Below are 21,146 nucleotides of genomic sequence, written 5' to 3' on the forward strand. Positions count from 1 at the left end.
AATCGCTGTTTGTCTGGTCCCTCACCCAGGACCAATTTGCCATGGGAGACCATACCAGGGGGCAGAAGCCCCTGGACAACATAGCTCCTGGGATCCCTGTGACACACAAACCCCTCCACCACGATAAGGTAGCGATTCGCGGAGGGGCAAATCTGAGGCCGTGGTTCTCAGCCGGAAAAGGGTGGAGTGCCCACTCTGGGTCGGGGGCTAGTTCATGCCCCAAATGGAGGAGTTTAAGTATCTTGGGGTCTGTTACCATGGATTTCCAATGCAGTTTTCATATAATTTGGCATACCTGTGATTTTGTACCAGTCCCCTAACTTAAGTATGGCTCCTTGACTGCCACCCTTCCCCTGAGTCTGGGAATGAACTTGATCCTACTATCTTTTCTCCCGACCTTAAGAAAAAAACCCTCATAAGATTGCTTCAAGGTGAGACGATTATACAGATGAATACCCCAGATCGTCTGGCATTCCAGACACACCTAACAGAAGCCACTCCACAGGTACAGAGCTCGTCTGCAAAAAATAAATCTGGCTACGTCTCTAGGAATGCAGATAGAACTAATAATGTGACTGACACACCTCTCTGAGGAATCCGGTGTCTCAAACAAACATATCAGACAGTGGAGAATACCTCGAAATGGCAAGAAATTAAGTGAAAAGAGAAACTTGTCTATAAAATAAAATTTGCAATGTACTGTTTGGAAACATGTTGTTTGTGTTCAGGACTACCAAAAAAAACAAACAAAACTATCAGACTAACTATCATGACAATTTGGGAGTAAAGGCACATTCAAACAAAGAACCAGTTAAACTTTGGTGTTACTTTCTTTTAACAAAATGTTGACAAATGACAACTTTCAGCAAAGATGTGATAATTAACTAAACTAAAAACTACAACTAGATGTGATTTAGTCTTTGGTTTAGTCTGCTTCTCGGAACAACCAGAAGCATCTGACCAGCTGAAGTTAAAGTTCTGTTCTTAGTTTACTTATTTAAAAGTTCAGAAAGGTGCTAATCCATTTAGTGCCTTAAAAATGCCTATTGCCTTAATTGCCTTTTGCAATAATAAAGCCTGGATAAAACGCAGACATGAATTGTTTTCTTGAGGTTAAGAGGTAAGAGAATGAACAGGTTAACAGAAATACTAACTCCAGTATAAAGCAGAGCTGGAGTGCATCTGAGATTCTTTCTGGAAAAGCAGCTGAACAGTCAAAGGGACTACAACAACAGCAACCTGGAATGTTAAAACACAAGACGCTAGGGAGGGGCTAAGTTACAGCTAGTTGGTAAGCAGTGACTGTCTGTTTCAGAATGATACTGTTCTCTCAGACAGGTACAACAAAATAAAAACAAAAACAGTCTGAAGTGATTCATCAGATATACTTGGATGGCTGTTAAAGTACCCTTTGACCTACTCAAAGTCTGGGATACAAAGCAAAAGCTAACAATGAGGCAGCTAACCATAAACATGGCAATTATAACTCAATATGTATGTAACAAACACATTTTTCATTTTTTATGACCCAATGTGTAGGTTTGTACACTGCTCTGTGCAACATCTGTTACCCTCAATCATACACTGGCCACTTAAACTGGAACCTAAACTGAGCTTTCTTTTTATTGTTTACATCAGGACATCCCAGACAGTATACAAATCGATCATCAGCACATTAAAAGAACCACAGTAACTTTGTTACAGAAACGGCAGGAAAAGGAGAGGTAGGACTTTCCTGTATTTATCTACATCTCCACTACCCTTTACACTATAACACTGCTGATATGGTTAATAACCCTACCGTGTATTTTGTCCACTGGCCAACCATTTGCTCTTCAGTGTGGTCAATGCGATCCCTGCAGTCCTGGGTCTCCTCCAGTTCCTGGTCCAGCCCTTTGAACAGCTCTCTGAGGCGGCCGATATCGTCTCCCAGCCGCTGGCACCGGGTCATGTACTGACTGTGAGTATCCAGGCTGGAGCGGAGGCCTTCATCTGCCTTGCAAAGACCCTCCCTCAGTCGCTGCCAGCCCAGCCTCAGTTCCTCTGCCTCTTCAACCACTTCTTCCACTCCCGCAGGAGAGGTGTTGGGCCTGAGGCTTTCCACCATGCCTTCAATATCCAGCAGGGCCTTCTCCTCACAGGCCACACTGTCATCCAGAGCCTGAAAAAGGTAAGAGACAAAACATTGCATGATGGCTGGTGCAAAGATATACGACAACCTACCAAGGTAACTCAAATTTTCAGACCTCACATTCAAAAATGTGCACCTCTTGACCTTTTTCAGGCCAGAAGCTTTGAATCATTCTGTAAAAGCCTAATTTTACAGAGTGATTGAACCAGCAACCAGCTCTCATCTGGAACAACAATCTAAAATCTAATCTAAGTTACCTCTAATCTAAGGTAAACATAGCAGCAGAATTGCTCTAGACGTGCACAATCAGTTAGGAAATCAGTTCAGTTTCAGGGTCTCACTTTTAATGCTTTGAGCTTTTCCTCAGCTATGTCATTCCTCCCCATCACTTCAGTCAGTTCCTTGGTTTTTGACAGCAGCCAGGACTGGAACCTCTGAACACAACCTTGGTATGTCTGGTGTTCCTCGCAGATCTTCTGAAGCAGTGAAAGACGTTCCTAGCACAGCGGGAGATATATCTCTAGGTAATTTTTAGCATTGCACTGTTCAAAACAAACGAACATCTTAAACCACATTTGGATGTCTGAGTGAGAAACCTGAATATGAATTTGTATTCTTCTGCGAGACCTTCTGCTGAAAAATAAAAGAGAAGAAAAATACTAACAAGCGTTTCCAAGTAAGAGAGGCTTCCAGGGAATATAATCTCATTAGAAAAACAAATAAAATAAAAAACACTTTTATTTAAATCAGACGTTTCCCATTTGTAGTTAAAAATACAGCACTGCAAGCAGACTGATCTGTTCAGCTTATAAAAGCAGTGTGTGGGAAAATGCGACTGACATTTTAAAAAGCTATTTGAAAAGGGAAAGAGGAAGAACACTGTGTGACTCAGGGAACAGCACAACAGCCTGCATGTGTTTGCTCTTACTGACTAATCCAACGTTGTCTTCACTAGTAAGGTAAATTATTCAGTCAGTAAACTTGCAGTCCCTGGATCAGATTACAGGTGCACAGAATAAATATCACCACATATCTTCATTGACATATTCATCCAGACTGCACCCTTCACACAGTCATGTCCCTTGAGAATATTTAAAATGTTTGACCAACTATTTGACCCACCAGTAGTCTGTGTGTAGGTGTTTGAATTTGTGCGTGAAGTGGTTGTCATCATTTCAGCTCAGGACGACTACATCTGTAGGTGTTTCTCAAGCTCCATGCTTCCTGATGCAGAGGAACTGGACTGCACTGGAGGCTTTACTTTTACGTCCACCAATCAACCACAACATTAAAACAATTGTTTAACATAGTGTAGGCATGCTACTAAATCAGCTCTGTCCATCAGTCCACACCCACTCCTCAGTCTGTGCTTTGAAGATTATGACAATTATTATGACTCTGGGGTGTTGATTCATTTAAACTAACACAATCATCCTCCTGTAACCAAGTTTCTATAAGGCAGAATAAATCGATTTTTTGGTCAATTATTAATTCATGTAGTGACAGACACCTAATGTTTAATAATCCACATTTCATTTGTTTACTCTTTTGTGCAGTTGTGGATACTACACTGTTCTTTCTGTGTTTTAAAAAAAAATTTTTAATGATTTTTTGCAGATTTTTGCTTTGTTTTTGTTGGTTTGGGAGCTGACGCTCAGTAAGGCTACGACTCTGCTTCCTGGTCCCAACTAACAGTCAAGAAAGGAAATGGTTTTAAAAAAGAAAAGAAAAAATAGACTCAACGACAAACTGCACTGTGACTTCTGAACTTTGCCTACAGAGCGGCCACCTTACACTTTTCATAAGAACCAGGTCAAGTAAGTGCCTCACCTCAGCTCTGTCTCTGACATGATTGTACGCTTCCTGCAGTCTCTCCTGGGCCTGAGGATCCACACTGGGGTCCTGGGTTCTGTTGTGCAGTGCAGCTGCCTCATCCAGCAGCCTCTCCAGTAGCACCGCCTGGCCTTTGATATCACTCACCACCACCCTCTGCTGATCGACCTGCCAAAGCTTCTCTTTCGCTCCCAGCTGCGCTTCTAGCTCGACATCATGGCTTCGTTGCTGCTTTGTCAACCACAGCTCAAACTCTTTGTAGGCCTCCAGGTACTCACTCCAGTGCAGCCACACCCACTCTATGCGACTGTTTTTAAGGTAAAAACAAGAAAGAGACAATTTGTGTCAGGTCCATTGTTTCAGTAAGTCCTATTTAATACGTTTTTAATTAAAAGTGATAGGTCTAACAAAGCACATTTGTTTCTACAACTAGACAGGCTGCTGTCAAAGTTTGTTGCCTTTAAAAAGACATTTTTAGCTTCCTGAAACTGGATTTTATTTACCTTCTCGCTTATTTGCTACATTTATTTATTTGTTTGCTGGTTATTTCAGGAAACCATCTGAGGGCCATACATGAATTTCGACCAGCACGTGTTATCCTCCCCCTCCATCACATACCCCAACATTGTAAGTCAATAAAGGGTTCCTAATCCAGCCATGAGGGCATTTATGCATATCAAGGGGCTTTTGGCCGCATATGAACAATCACAAACCATGAAGGTCTAACAATTAAACTGAAAATACAGAGGTTTAACACATACATGCTAGACATCTGCATTGTTTTAACACAGCTTCAAGCAGCAGTGTGTGACAAGTGCTGTACATTATGTTCAACTACGACATAACTGCAGAATTCTTTACTTGTTTAAGAAAAAACCTTCGAAGGCAAACTCAGGAGTTGTCTTCATGATGTCAATGTACAGGGTGGGCCATTTCTATGGATACACCGTAATAACATGGGAATGGTTGGTGATATTAAAGTCCTGTTTGTGGCACATTAGTATATGTGAGGGGCAAACTCCTCAAGATGGGCGGTGACCATGGTGGCCATTTAGAAGTCGGCCATCTTGGATACAACTTTGGTTTTTTTCCAATAGGAAGAGGACCATGTGACACATCAAACTTATTGGTAATGTCACAAGAAAAACAATGGTGTGCTTGGTTTCAACGTAACTTTATTCTTTCATGAGTTATTTACAAGTTTCTGACCACTGTGTGTTCAATGTGCTGCCCATTGTGTTGGATTGTCAATGCAACCCTCTTCTCCCACTCTTCACACACTGATAGCAACACCGCAGGATTTATGCCAGCACAGGCATCCAGTATCCGTAGTTTCAGGTGCTGCACATCTCGTATCTTCACACCATAGACAATTGCCTTCAGATGACCCCAAAGATAAAAGTCTAAGGGGGTCAGATCGGGAGACCTTGGGGCCCATTCAACTGGCCCACGATGACCAATCCACTTTCCAGGAAACTGATCATCTAAGAATGCTCGGACCTGCACCCATAATGTGGTGGTGCACCATCTTGCTGGAAAAACTCAGGGAACGTGCCAGCTTCAGTGCACAAAGAAGGAAACACATCATCATGTAGCAATTTCAAATATCCAGTGGCCTTGAGGTTTCCATTGATGAAGAATGGACCCACTATCGTTGTACCCCATATACCACACCAAACCATCACTTTTGTTGTTCCAACAGTCTTGGAGGGATCCATCCAATGTGGGTTAGTGTCAGACCAATAGTGGTGGTTTTGTTTGTTAACTTCACCGTTCACATAAAAGTTTGCCTCATCACTGAACAAAATCTTCTGCGTGAACTGAGGGTCCTGTTCCAATTTGTTTTGTCCATTCTGCAAATTCTGTGCGCCGATCTGGGTCATCCTCGTTGAGATACTGCAGTAGCTGGAGTTTGTAAGGGTGCCATTTGTGAGTAGCTAATATCCGCTGAAGGGATGTTCGACTAATGCCACTCTCCAGGGACATGCGGCGAGTGCTACGCTGTGGGCTCTTGCTGAATGAAGCTAGGACAGCCACTGATGTGTCCACATTTTGGCAAATCCAACACTGAACCAGTTTCACGAAACTTAGCAATCAGTTTGCTAACTGTAGCATGGGAGATGGGTGGTCTCGTAGGGTGTCTTGCATTGAAATCTGCTGCAATGACCCGGTTACTGTGTTCACCAAATATCAACACAATTTCGATCTGCTCCTCACGTGCCGACTCCTAAATGGCCACCATGGCCACCACCCATCTTGAGGAGTTTGCCCCCTCACATATACTAATGTGCCACAAACAGGACTTTAATATCACCAACCATTCCCATGTTATTACGGTGTATCCATATAAATGGCCCACCCTGAACATAACAAGGGTTTACAGTAAGGTACAAACCACCGGTTACACACAAGCACAGAAAGACCAGATTAGACTTTGCCAGAAAATATCTAAAAGAGATGTCACATAAAAAGAGATGGCGTGTGCAATAGTTAGGGTTTAAAGTTGCTTGTTTACTTTGATTGTTTGTTTGTTTTGTTTTTTTGCACGACACCAGAACAACAGCAGGTGTCCGTAAGTTGCAGTTGCGGTACTATGGCACCTAGCCAGCCCTACAGAAGAGGAGGGGACTTAAAGGGAGTGATTTTTTTTAAGTGACAGGTAATTTGAAATGCAACATTTCTATCAGCTCAAAAATCAGCAAACACAAAAACTGCTTGTGCAGAGTTTGTCTCAGTGTGTTGCAGCTAAAGGTCCAGCTGCTGTATTTGACAGGGAGAGAAAAGAAAGAGATAACTTTCCATCAGAGATGGAGAAAGATAAGAAAGACAGGACAGGAAGGAGAGGTTAGATTTAAAGGTAAGGACTGCTCAGTGGGGTTTGATAAACTGGAAATTTAAAGCTTACATGCAAGTCCTTATGTTTTCAAATCAGAGGTCTGTGCACCTAACATGTTTTTTTATATTATGAAACATGCTGTAAATTGAACGTTAGAGGTAGACTAACTGTGGCATTTAAAGACTGCATGAAAATATTCTTTAGGTTAGTTTGGTGTACTGTGATGCATTTAAATTCAAGAACAGTGTGTGACTGATACACAGTGGCTGTGGCCATGGTCAGAGTTAGGTTACATCGAGTGTAGCAGAGATTAATGTAAATTTAAGCTGATGATGCTGAGATTCATTTTGACTGAATTCCACCTTCATACCAACTACATACCATCTAGAAAAATACAGTATACTGTCAATGAAAAGGATGGAAATCAGCGAGGACAACTCATGACATGTCTGCTTACATCTTTCTGAATTTAGTTGTGCAAATCCACAAGGAGCAGTGTGTGACAGCAGTAGCCCAGATCAGCTGATCACAGCCTGTAGACCAAGAAACTCTAACAGAGCTCTCAATAAAAATTATTGTGAGTTGTGATTCTTCCCCACACTATGCTACTACAACTGATTTTAGGGTTCCCTCAGCAGCTGAATCCCACTTCAACTCCTGACTGTGCTCATTTTCCTGTTTAGAGGCAGTCACACTAATGTAGGCATAAGAAAATCAAGTTTAAAAATGTTGCTGCTTCTTCTTCTTCTTTCTGATTCAAGCTGAGTACTGTTAGAATTAAAAATTATATTAAAGTTTGTATTCCCATTTTCTAATATTATTTTATTATTGCATTAATATAGCACACGGCTCAGTTAGCTTTGCACAGAAAGCTGGTAGAAACTTTCTTTAAGTACATTTCAAAGCCTGTACTTCTTTTTTACTTTTACTTGAGTAAATAAGTTTAAGTACTGGTTCAACTGTTAACACTAGTATCTGTAGGGCTGCACGATTTTGCATAAAATGAGAATCACGGTTTTTTTGCTTAGAATTGAGATCACGATTTTCTTTTCCAGTATAAATATTTATTGCACTTATTAACTGCACATCAACTTTGTAACAGTTGAGACTGAACATAAAAACAATAAATAAACATAAAAACAACAAATGTCTCACGTTTTGTTGTTGCCGCAAAATGTTGTACTGCTTGAAATCCCGTCTCCACCGTTGCTCGACGCTGCGTGTACAGAGCAGGTAGTGCAACAATAGAAAAATAGTTGCGGGACAGCACTGTGTAGCGTTTGTCTAGGGTGTTGATCATTTTCCCAAATCCCTCATTTTGCACAGTGTTGATGGGAGCCATATCTTTGGTCAGGTGATAAGTGATGGCCTCCGTGATTTCTTTGTGCCTGCGGGAGGTCGACGGGTATAGGGAAGCGCTGTATAAGGTTCCCGTTATTGATGTTTGGGTGGTTGACCGGGACGGATTTTCTCCTGTCACTTTCTCGTCATCCCTGACGTGCTCTCCGTTGTTTTCTCCCTGCTAATTTTAGCAGCCAGCTTCTGTATCACGTGGTATAAGGCTCCGCCCTTGTCATTTGTTGAGCAGGAAGAGTGAGCGCTTGTTTTCATGCAGAGTACGTCCCGGATCAAAATGCGGTACAATCGTCGTCGTCTTTTTTCTTTAAATCGTTGTCATTTGGAAATGAGATCGCACATAAGTATGAATTGAGATCGCGATTTTCTAACGATTAATTGTGCAGCTCTAAGTATCTGTACTTCTACTTAAGTAGAAGAGGCGTACTTTCACCTCCTCTGCTAATAATAGATTGAATGCCACGTTGAGGCCGTCATTTTTTGTATCTACTCCCATCCAGAATTTTCTGAGAAATGTCAGAATTATGAGATTTTTTCAAGCTACACGAAAACATCACTGTGTGTTGTAACAGGAAGTGATACTCTAACGCAGAGAGAGGCAACACCAAGTAAGAGCCTTTTTCTCTAGTTTAGACCCACTAAGCTGAGCTTATACGGTAAGGCAATTCAAAAACAGAACATGAAGTCAAGGCTGCCCTCAGGCCAAACCAACCAGTAATGCTACACATTACCACACATCCTGCACTCCTGAACAGTGTAGATGACCACCTGTGACAGTGGGTGATGTAGGTGCAGGTCTCTTCCCAGAGGCCTTTCAGGTCTTTGAGCTGAGTATGGGTGTGGTTCCTGAGCTCTTCATTTCCATTCTGCAGAAGCTGCTCAGCAGCCACCAGCACCATGTCCATCTTCACACGGCCTTCTTCCTCTGACTGGCGGATCTTCTGTTGTCGAGAAAGGTGGAATTGAGAGAGAGAGAATGAACTGTGGATAAATCTAATTTTAACAAAATTGCCTGAGCTAAATAAAACATGAAGTGAAGTATGTTCATATGTAATGGAATTTGTTAAGTATAACATGAAAACAAAATAGATTTTAATGTTTAAACTTTTTTTGAATCATGTACAAACCCAAATCAGAAAAAGTTGGGCCAGTATGGAAAACACAAATAAAAAAAGAAAGTAGTGATTTCTAAATTTACTTTGACTTCTATTTCATTGCAGACAATATGAACACAAAATATTTCAGGTTTTGTCTGGACACCTTCATTTCATTTGTAAACATACATAATTTTCTGTAGTTCAGACCTGCAACATATTCCAAAAAGTGTTGGGGCAGGAGCAATTTAGGGCTAGTAATCAGGTAAATTGGTTAAATATGTTACGTTACACTCTTTTTCTCTAATTGATCTTTCTGAGTTAACTTCAATAATTACTTCCTCCAAACCATCAACGTGTCTTTTAGACCCCATTCCTACAAAACTGCTCAAAGAAGTCCTGCCATTAATTAATTCTTCGATCTTAAATATGATCAACCTATCTCTAATGATCGGCTATGTACCACAGGCCTTCAAGCTGGCTGTAGTTAAACCTTTACTCACAAAGCATCTCTAGACCCAGCAGTCTTAGCTAATTATAGGCCAATCTCCAACCTTCCTTTATATCAAACATCCTTGAAAGAGTAGTTGTCAAACAGCTAACAGATCATCTGCAGAGGAATGGTTTATTTGAAGAGTTTCAGTCAGGTTTCAGAGCTCATCACAGCACAGAAACAGCTTTAGTGAAGGTTACAAATGATCTTCTTATGGCCTCTGACAGTGGACTCATCTCTGTGCTTGTCCTGCTAGACCTCAGTGCAGCGTTCGATACTGTCGACCATAATATCCTATTAGAGCGATTAGAACATGCTGTGGGTATTACAGGTACTGTGCTGCAGTGGTTTGTATCATATCTATCTAATAGACTCCAGTTTGTGCATGTAAATGGAGAGTCCTCTTCACACACTGAGGTTAATTATGGAGTTCCACAGGGTTCAGTGCTAGGACCAATTCTGTTTACATTATACATGCTACCCTTAGGCAGCATCATTAGAAGACATAGCATACATTTTCACTGCTATGCTGATGACACCCAGCTCTATCTGTCCATGAAGCCAGATAACACACACCAATGAGTTAAACTGCAGGAATGTCTTAAAGACATAATGACCTGGATGGCCGCTAACTTTCTGCTTCTTAATTCAGATAAAACTGAGGTTATTGTACTCGGCCCTGAAAAGCTTAGAAATATGGTATCTAACCAGATTCTTCCTCTGGATGGCATTACCTTGGCCTCCAGTAACGCTGTGAGGAACCTTGGAGTCATTTTTGACCAGGACATGTCCTTCAACGCACATATTAAACAAATATGTAAGACTGCGTTCTTCCATTTGCGCAACATCTCTAAAGTTAGAAATATCCTGTCTCAGAGTGACGCTGAAAAAGTAGTTCATGCATTTATTACTTCCAGGCTGGACGACTGTAATTCATTATTATCAGGATGTCCAAAAAACTCACTGAAAAGCCTTCAGCTAATCCAAAATGCTGCAGCAAGAGTCCTGACAGGGACCAGAAAGAGAGAGCATATTTCTCCTGTTTTGGCTTCCCTTCATTGGCTTCCTGTTAAGTCCAGAGTTGAATTCAAAATCCTGCTCCTCACATACAAGGTCTTAAATAATCAGGCCCCATCTTATCTTAATGACCTTGTAGTACCATATCACCCTATTAGAGCACTTTGCTCTCGCTCTGCAGGCCTACTTGTTGTTCCTAGAGTATTTAAAAGTAGAATGGGAGGCAGAGCCTTCAGTTTTCAGGCCCCTCTTCTGTGGAACCAGCTTCCAGTTTGGATTCAGGAGACAGACACTATCTCTATTTTCAAGATTAGGCTTAAAACTTTCCTTTTTGCTAAAGCATATAGTTAGGGCTGGACCAGGTGACCCTGAATCCTCCCTTAGTTATGCTGCAATAGACGTAGGCTGCCGGGGGATTCCCATGATGCATTGAGTTTTTCCTTTCCAGTCACCTTTCTCACTCACTATGTGTTAACAGACCTCTCTGCATTGAATCATATCTGTTATTAATCTCTGGTTCTCTTCCACAGCATGTCTTTATCCTGTCTTCCTTCTCTCACCCCAACCAATCACAGCAGATGGCCCCGCCCCTCCCTGAGCCTGGTTCTGCTGGAGGTTTCTTCCTGTTAAAAGGGAGTTTTTCCTTTCCACTGTCGCCAAAGTGCTGCTCATAGGGGGTCATATGATTGTTGGGTTTTTCTCTGTATCTATGAAGCGCCTTGAGGCGACTTTTGTTGTGATTTGGCGCTATATAAATAAAATTGAATCGAATTGAATTGAAATAAGGATGTGATGTCAACAGATGATTGTAATTATGATTTGGTACAAAAGCAGCATCCAAGAAAGGTCTATTCCTTTAGGAGCAATGATGTGCCGAGGATCGCCTGTCTGCCAACAAATAGGTAAAGGAATTATTAAAATGTTTAAAAACAATGTTCCTCAAAGAAAGATTGTGTATAACATTCTTAAAGGATTCAAGGAATCTGAAGGAATTTCAGTGCGTAAATGATAAGGGCGCAAGCCCAATATGAACAACCGTGATCTCTGATCCCTCAGGCGGCACTGCATCAAGAATCGTCATTCATCTATAAACGATATTACCACATGGGCACAGGACTACTTTGGCAAAGCTTTGTCAAGTACCACAATACGTAGCTTTGTCCACAAATGCCAGTTAAAACTGTTCTGTGCCAAAAGGATGGACCATCACACAGTAGAAACGTGTTCAAACGAATTTCTGTATTTCAAGTATTTTTGGGGAGAAATGGACGCCGTGTACTCCAGACCAAAGAAGAAAATGGTAACCTAGAAGGTTACCAGCAACAAGTTGCCCTTAAGACTTGTTTGCAGAAAGAATGGGACAAAATTACACCTGAAAGACTTCATCACTTGGTGTCTGTAGTCCCTAAACGTCTTTTAAGTGTTATGGTAACTGGTAAATGCTTTACTGTTCGAACCTTTTTTGTGTCCCAAGAACCAAAATTTGAATACATGTTAATTTTGAAAACAAACAAACAAACCCCATAAAATTCATGAGGAACACATTAAATAATGCGCTGTTGTATTGTTTTCAATGTAATACAGGTAAAAGATAATTTAACAAAGTACTGTTTTCAGTTTGATTTTAATTTAACACACCGTCCCAACTTTCTGTGATTTGGGGTATGTTTTTTTTTTTGTTTTGTTTTTTAGTCACAGAGTGTATGATAAGGTGTGGTTGGACATCCGGTGATTAGATATCACAGGTATTGAAAGTTATGTGAAAAAGAGATATGGGGTTTTACCTTTTTCTTCTGCAACACGAGCAGTTCAGAGTAGTCCAGCAGAGACGCCATAGGACATTGACAGCTGCCCAAATTGTGAACTTGCAAAACTGTTTTGTATTTTTTGGCTTTTTCTCTGCTCATTTTTGCCGTGTTAGATTATAGATTAGGGAGGATTTAGATAAGTGCATCTTCAGATCTGATTGTGCTTATCCTCACCTCCAACCTTTCTCCTCACAAAAATTAGAACAAGGTCGGCATTAGTAGGTTAATTAGACAAGTATTTTGTTTCTGTCTAAATTGTGGCATTCCCTTTTAGCCCTTTGTGAAACAATATTTGGTGACCTGTAATTTTTTATTTACTCATCTGAGAAAACAACACCATCTTTGATTATTTTGAAAGTTCAACTAACCGATGTGTATGTGTACTTTATTAATCCCCGTAGGAAAATTACTCCTCTGCATTTAATCCATTCACTCAGTGAAGCAGTGGGAAGCCAAAAATCCAGTGCCCGGGGAGCAGTGTGTAGGGACGGTACTTTGCTCGGGGGTACGTCAGGGTAGCTGTTCGGTGGATTTGAACCCCCAACCCTTCGGGGCAAACACTCTACCTACTGAGCTACCTCCTTCCCCCACCAGCCCTGGCCTGCCTCATGTTTTCCCGAATGGCTGGCATGATGTAATTCCAGCAGTCCTTGAGATCAAATAGCTGCTTTCCACCGGGTTATGTCTCCTCAAGTTAGACCCTGTCTGAAACTGGTCAGATGTATAACAACACAGCATGGGTCAGAAGGGAAGGGTCAAGATTAATTTTACCAACCCACCTCTGTCTCCCTAAGTCTGGCCTCCAGAGCCTGACGGGGGCCCTGCGTGTTGTCATTGGCCTTCAGCCTCTCTTGGATGGCTGTCATCCAGGACTTGGCTGAATCCAGGTTGTCTGTGAACTCCTGCTGCTCCGGTAGAGTCATGACTAGTTCTGGGTCTGAAAAGAACAACAGCAGGCAGTTTTAGTAGACACTTTCTGCTGAAGAGGAACTTTACCAGCTGTAGGTTGGTGACGTTTTGAGAAACAACTTGAACAACACTTTGATATGAACAAGAGTAGAATCATTGCATATCCACTTCAGGTTCTTGTTACAATCAGTGACTCCGTACATATGGCTGTGCTCGTTTGCAGCAAAGCAGTGAGGAGTTTTTTCTGTAAAAAAATCATGGTTAGACTGAAGGTTTCTAAGGGGTTCTATATGGTCATTTGCAAAAACTTCACGCTTTGCTCCAAGACATAAAAACTATCTATCTATATTGTATATATTGACCGCCCACAGGGGCGAGTGGGGAATTTATTTTTATTTTTATTATAACAAAAAAAAACCAAAAAAAAAAAAAAAAAAACACCCAGCACGCCCCTGCGGGCGGTTTATCCTTCAAGCTCGGGTCCTCTACCAGAGGCCTGGGAGCTTGAGGGTCCTGCGCAGTATCTTAGCTGTTCCCAGGACTGCGCTCTTCTGGATAGAGATCTCCGATGTTATTCCCGGGATCTGCTGGAGCCACTCGCCTAGCTTGGGAGTCACCGCACCTAGTGCTCCGATTACCACGGGGACCACCGTTACCTTCACCCTCCACATCCTCTCGAGCTCTTCCCTGAGCCCTTGGTATTTCTCCAGCTTCTCGTGTTCCTTCTTCCTGATGTTGCTGTCATTCGGAACTGCTACATCGATCACTACGCCCGTCTTCTTCTGTTTGTCTACCACCACTATGTCCGGTTGGTTAGCCATCACCATTTTGTCCGTCTGTATCTGGAAGTCCCACAGGATCTTAGCTCGGTCATTCTCCACCACCCTTGGGGGCATCTCCCATTTTGACCTTGGGACTTCCAGGTTATACTCGGCACAGATGTTTCTGTACACTATGCCGGCCACTTGGTTATGGCGTTCCATGTACAGTGGGGCAAAAAAGTATTTAGTCAGCCACCGATTGTGCAAGTTCCCCCACCTAAAATGATGACAGAGGTCAGTAATTTGCACCAGAGGTACACTTCAACTGTGAGAGACGGAATGTGAAAAAAAAAAAAATCCATGAATCCACATGGTAGGATTTGTAAAGAATTTATTCGTAAATCAGGGTGGAAAATAAGTATTTGGTCAATAACAAAAATACAACTCAATACTTGGGGTTGAGGTCTGGAGACTGGCTAGGCCACTCCAGGACTTTCAAATGCTTCTTACGGAGCCACTCCTTTGTTGCCCGGGCGGTGTGTTTTGGACCATTGTCATGTTGGAAGACCCAGCCTCGTTTCATCTTCAAAGTTCTCACTGATGGAAGGAGGTTTTGGCTCAAAATCTCACGATACATGGCCCCATTCATTCTGTCCTTAACACGGATCAGTCGTCCTGTCCCCTTGGCAGAAAAACAGCCCCATAGCATGATGTTTCCACCCCCATGCTTCACAGTAGGTATGGTGTTCTTGGGATGCAACTCAGTATTCTTCTTCCTCCAAACACCACGAGTTGAGTTTATACCAAAAAGTTCTACTTTGGTTTCATCTGACCACATGACATTCTCCCAATCCTCTGCTGTATCATCCATGTGCTCTCTGGCAAACTTCAGACGGGCCTGGACATGCACTGGCTTCAGCAGCGGAACACGTCTGGCACTGCGGGATTTGATTCCCTGCCGTTGTAGTGTGTTACTGATGGTGACCTTTGTTACTTTGGTCCCAGCTCTCTGCAGGTCATTCACCAGGTCCCCCCGTGTGGTTCTGGGATCTTTGCTCACCGCTCTCATGATCATTTTGACCCCACGGGATGAGATCTTGCGTGGAGCCCCAGATCGAGGGAGATTATCAGTGGTCTTGTATGTCTTCCATTTTCTGATGATTGCTCCCACAGTTGATTTTTTCACACCAAGCTGCTTGCCTATTGTAGATTCACTCTTCCCAGTCTGGTGCAGGTCTACAATACTTTTCCTGGTGTCCTTCGAAAGCGCTTTGGTCTTGGCCATGGCGGAGTTTGGAGTCTGACTGTTTGAGGCTGTGGACAGGTGTCTTTTATACAGATGATGAGTTCAAACAGGTGCCATTCATACAGGTAACGAGTGGGGGACAGAAAAGCTTCTTACAGAAGACGTTACAGGTCTGTGAGAGCCAGAGATTTTCCTTGTTTGAGGTGACCAAATACTTATTTTCCACCCTAATTTACGAATAAATTCTTTACAAATCCTACCATGTGGATTCATGGATTTTTTTTTCACATTCTGTCTCTCACAGTTGAAGTGTACCTCTGGTGCAAATTACTGACCTCTGTCATCATTTTAAGTGGGGGAACTTGCACAATCGGTGGCTGACTAAATACTTTTTTGCCCCACTGTATGCCCTGCCTGCTAGCATCTTGCACCCTGCTGTTATGTGCTGGATTGTCTCTGGGGCATCTTTACACAGCCTGCACCTGGGGTCTTGCCGGGTGTGATAGACCCCAGCCCCTCCCTCTCTCTATATAGATAGCTCGATAGCTAGATAGATAGCTAGATAGATAACTAGATAGATAGCTAGATCACAGATGATGAATTTACTATTTAAAAAAAGACAAGACTCAATCAGCAAAAGTCCTCTCTAAACCCTCTTGTGTACTGGTAGTGATTCAGAGATGCTCCTGAGAAAATGGGGAGTAAGGATGGGAATTGATAATAATTTGGCTTTTCTGATTCTGATAGTCATCACTTGTCAATTCAATTCCAAATTGTCATTTGGTTCTCCTTGGCTCCACTTTCAGAGTCACCACAGAGTTGAGCTAAGCAGCATCAAAGACATTACATTCGTGCAAATTAACTGCATGCTGTGTGGTCAAGTGTTTGTCATATTGGAGGCGTTCAGTCTTTGTTGTGATCAGTGTTGAAATTGCTACTGAAAAAAAGTAATAATTACACATATTACACAGAACACTTTTCTTAACAGTAATGCAGTATGTTACTAAATTACACCCAGGAGAAAGTAATCTGTTATACTGCTCATTATATTAATTATGCATTTCTGTCCTGGATGCAGTTTCCACTTTGCACAAAAAGACAACAGAATGATAATAAAGTAAAAGTAATATCCATATCCATGCTGTAGACCAGCGGTCCCCAACCTTTGTTGCGCCACGGACCGGTTTATGCCCGACAATATTTTCACGGACCGGCCTTTAAGGTGTCGTGGATAAATACAACAAAATAAAACTAGTACCGGTACCGAAAAAAAGAAGATTTATTCATAACACACGTTAAAAGACCCAGGAAAACCGAGTTAACAATAAAAACGATAACAAAATAACGCTGAAAACCAATAAAAACCCTGAAAACCATACATTTCACACCTGAGCCTCAACTCTCGCTGCCCGGTACCAAACGGCTCACGGACCGGTACCAGTCCGAGGCCCGGGGGTTGGGGACTGCTGCTGTAGACTATGGCAATATTTTCATCCTCCAGCACACAAACTGAAATCAGTTTATTGTAGCACAACAGCAAAAGATTAAATGGGATCGAAAGTTCAAGGAAGTGTAGCTCAGGTGGCAGAGCAGACCACCTACCAACCGGAAGGTTGGTTGTTTGATCTCTGTCTGTTCGTCTGTATGCCAAATATCCTTGGGCAAGATACTAACCCCATGTTGCTCTCCGATGTATCCATCTGAGTATGAATGCATGTGAATATTAGATAGAAAGTGCAAAGGAAGCAAGTGCTTGTGTGAATGAGGCAAGTTTTGTAAAGTGCTTTGAGTGTTCAGACTAGAAAAGCCAGTCCACCATGACCAACAAATTCCAAGGAATTGAACTAGCGGTTCTTGATTCACATTCATAATCTCTGAACTCGACTAAGAATTGGGATCAAAACCAAGATTTGTTGTGGGCTAACCTGAGAGACAAACCTGAGGACTCTGAGAGTTTAAGTACATGCTGTGGTAAAAGTAAAATACATCAAATAATAAGATGATCTAAAATTCTGTGCTCAACTTATATTAGAATTTATAAAGAACAGTGTCTATTTATTTCAGCATAAATGTAAAAGCTTCATTGCTGGTTCCACACTTTATTGTAGATCAATTACAAACAAAACCTGAACCTCTGCCCTGGACGATTAGAAGTCCTGATGGCTCTGACATTCTCAGGCCACATTTTGCTGTTATCCCAACAGAAGGTTGGTAACGCCTAGGGTTAGGGCTGCAGCTACTGATTATTTTATTAATCGAGTAATCTATTGACTATTCAGTCAATGAATCAAGTAATCAGATATGAAATACTTCTGTCTTATTAATGACAAATGATAAACATTCAAAAGACAAAAAAAAAACAGCTATTTAAAAAAAAAAAATCATTTATTTTCATTTTAGAAATTGCAATGTTTTAAAGTTCAACTGCATACAACTGTCAAAAACAAAACAAAACACAAAAAAACTAGAAGCTGTGACTGTATTTACTTTCTATATTTAAATTTCATTTTTTTAAAGAAAACATTTTTTTAAATGCAAAAATATTTAAAGAATCTCAAATGTGCTCAAACGTCAAAGCCAAATAAAATAAGACAGCGGTCCCCAACCCCCGCGAGAGTTGAGGCTCGGGTGTGAAATTTAGGGTTTTCAGAGTTTTTATCATTATCATGGTTTCCATGGGCCTTTTCCCGTGTTGTAGTTGTGCGTCTTATTTTGAAAGAAATATTTACGCGTTACCATAGCGACCAGAGAGCATTAAGGGGCAGAGAAGAGGATGTTACTCTCAATGTTGTTGGCGCATTTCAGGAGGACGCTGCTAATAAAGTTACACAGTGAATTTGGGTTTATTATTATATTTACAAAATACCACAGTTTTTGTCTTGGTCGTGTCATTTTATTTTGTTGTACTTATCTGCGACACTTTACAGGCCGGTCCATGAAAATATACATGCAATCTAAACTAAGGCATCAAATATTTATTTCACCTCTATAACTTTGTCTCTCAGGTTTTCTGACATTAATCTGGGGTGTACTGACAGTGTATTATCTCCTGAATGGGATAGATTTGGAGTGTGTGTATTCACATTTATCAAGCAAGTGAATAAGTAAGTTTGCCAGTTTGTTTTGATGCAGAATTTTTCTTCTGCTGAAAACAAAACGTTATGATGGTGTAGATGTTAAAAATTAATATTAACAATATTAACAAGCCTTTTGTTGATCTACATATTTTATTTTATTTTTTTTACATTATTTACATTTGATCTTTTACATTGTATATAATGTCTATTGATTTTATTGTTTATTTTAATATTTTAATATTTGTGTACAGCGCTTTGTGATTGCCTGTCTGTGAAAAGCGCTTAATAAAGTTTACTTACTTACTTGCTTACTTACAATAATTCAGTGGGGAAAAAAACCTGAGGTCAGGGGACTCAGAGTTTTACTTTCCCCAAGTAGATTTTTTACTAAATAAGTAAAAGAAAAATCTTTTATGCGAACATGCTGAATTAACTTAGGAAATTCATAGCCTGCTTCATGTGACTGACTGCCAGGCCAAGTGAACCCAGATAAGAGAAGAATACTCTTATTATGACACTTTGTTCACTGCAGAAGCCAAAGCCCAAAAAAGAAAAAAAAAAAAACCCAAGGGAAAATAGAAAGGCAGCACAGGCCCCTCTCATGAGTGACTCACTTTTCCCCACCACAGCATTCCTTCTAACAAATATCTGCACACTCTACCTCAGACTATGGAGGCTTGCTAATACTTAGGACTTCATTTCCCGACTCAAGATAGGAAATTTTAAATCTTTGTTTATCCTTGCCAACACCCACGTGCTTTTCCCTTATTAAAAATTGTTTCATCTTCATTGCTAATGCCTTGTTTCATTAGAACTATCGTTATATTTGACGACTAAATGTAGCTACTAGTATACTAGCTGGCATCCCCTTTTATTGCTTTGTTTGTTGTCAGGTGAGTCAGCAACGCAGCGAGTTAAAAAGGAAATGCAGATGTGTTCGGGTTTGCTCACAACAAGCAACGTTGCCAAGTTCCAACGAAAACTTTTCACTTGCGTTGTAACAAATTCTTTCTCTCTCACACACACCGAGCAGCTGACACGTTTTGCGCCCCCGCCGGAACCTTTGTTTTGGTTTGCTTGATTGTATCATGGCTGTAGTGACACCCCGCTTCCTTCCTCACAGCTCGTGCGGTCAACTCGCATTACCATTATTTCCAACTTTTACACGCATCTACAATTGACGGCGGTACAATTAAACAAATTATCTGTCATGCTAAGCCAGGTTCCCATGCTCATTTAGAATTCAAAGGCACATGTGAATATTCATACATACTTCAACTTCCACACCTAACTACACTCTCGTTTTTAACGACTTTTATGCTATGCTATGGTATGCTAAACTATCAGGCAAAATTCAAGGTCGGTGCCCCACTGGTTTACTGTTAAAAGCACATACATACATACATACACACAACTAAACCATGTGCGTTCATTTCAGTTCTACCTAACTCTTTCTTGCATAGTATTTTAACAGAGAGCAACTCTAAGTACAGTACAGAGAGTTATCCGTGTTTGTAGCTAGAGCTAGTTCTGTGATTCGGCTATCTCCACGACGGTGCATTTACTATCATGTGGCATAAAAAAAATACAATAAAAACTTACAGCTTTGAGTTCATCAAGTGAGAGAAGCCACCGCCGCGATCGCTGTACTTCTATGTTGTGTACAGCAAAGTTACAAAAGGCAGGAAGTAACCCTGGCCTTCGGGGGCTGGAGTGTACGGCAAGCAAGGCAGCCTGCCTTGCTGCCTTCAAGGACACCATGTAAACTGCAAATGACCTGATGTTTCAAACTAACCCAGAAATGTGCTTCAGACGCAGATAAAAACAAACAAACAAAAAAACACTAAAGGAATTAAATACTGTTAAATAATATTGCTAAGGTTTCTGAAAAGTGGGATGAAAAAAGAAGATTTTAGATTTGTCAAAAGAAATACAAAAACAAATGCAAAACTACACAGAGAAATATCTCAAACAAACCGAGTAAAAGTATGAAAATTCCTGTAGCATTCGACATGCTTAGAAGGAAGATAGTACATTTTTGCCTATTCCTCAAATAGAGATAGAAACAGTAATCGTGAAATCACAATTTTATTTGACACATTCACGAAAAACATGCATACAGGTTTTTGTTGACTGCAGATTTGCAGGTTCCACTAATATGGTATTCCTGACCGTTAATTGCATACCGTTCTCAGTTCTAGTCGTATTACTAGAGTGTTTCCGCCAGAACCTGAACTCGACAGATTGAACCAGAGGACTAAACAAACCCGGAGCAGCTGCTGAGTCCGGAGGGGTGTAACTACGAAGCAAGATTAATGGCTTAGCGCGTGTCGAGTTATCTGTGTCGCGAAGTTTTAACCGGCTAAATCACCATGGTAACTTACAGACTTAAGTAGAAATACAGATACTTCTGTTAAAAATTTCAGTAAAAACAGATCGGACAATTCATAAGATAAGGGATATAGAAACTAATCAAATAATTTATGACTCTAAAGAGATTGGAAATCAGTTTAGGAACTACTATAGAAAGTTATACAGTCAACCTCTCTCCGCTGACATTGATCAAATAAAAGCTTTTCTTGAGA

At 41.1% G+C, this 21,146-nt stretch overlaps 1 protein-coding gene across 2 annotated transcripts in view; it reads right to left on the reverse strand.

The window, feature by feature from the left end:
- syne3 (spectrin repeat containing, nuclear envelope family member 3) overlaps positions 1-20,321 on the reverse strand; it is a 51,909-nt gene extending 31,588 nt beyond the window's left edge. For both annotated transcript variants that reach the window (XM_082515726.1, XM_082515725.1), the window contains exons 1-6: positions 20,164-20,321; positions 13,348-13,505; positions 8,925-9,097; positions 3,962-4,271; positions 2,473-2,628; positions 1,802-2,161 (exon numbers count right to left, since the gene is read on the reverse strand). In XM_082515726.1, the coding sequence (XP_082371852.1) occupies positions 1,802-2,161; positions 2,473-2,628; positions 3,962-4,271; positions 8,925-9,097; positions 13,348-13,491 (1,143 nt within the window). In that variant the 5' untranslated portion in view covers positions 13,492-13,505; positions 20,164-20,321. The remainder of the gene's footprint in view (positions 1-1,801; positions 2,162-2,472; positions 2,629-3,961; positions 4,272-8,924; positions 9,098-13,347; positions 13,506-20,163) is intronic.
- Between the last annotated feature and the right edge of the window lie 825 nt (positions 20,322-21,146).

Source organism: Aulonocara stuartgranti, assembly GCF_965226115.1.
Source record: "Aulonocara stuartgranti genome assembly, chromosome: 19".
Classification (NCBI taxonomy): domain Eukaryota; kingdom Metazoa; phylum Chordata; class Actinopteri; order Cichliformes; family Cichlidae; genus Aulonocara; species Aulonocara stuartgranti.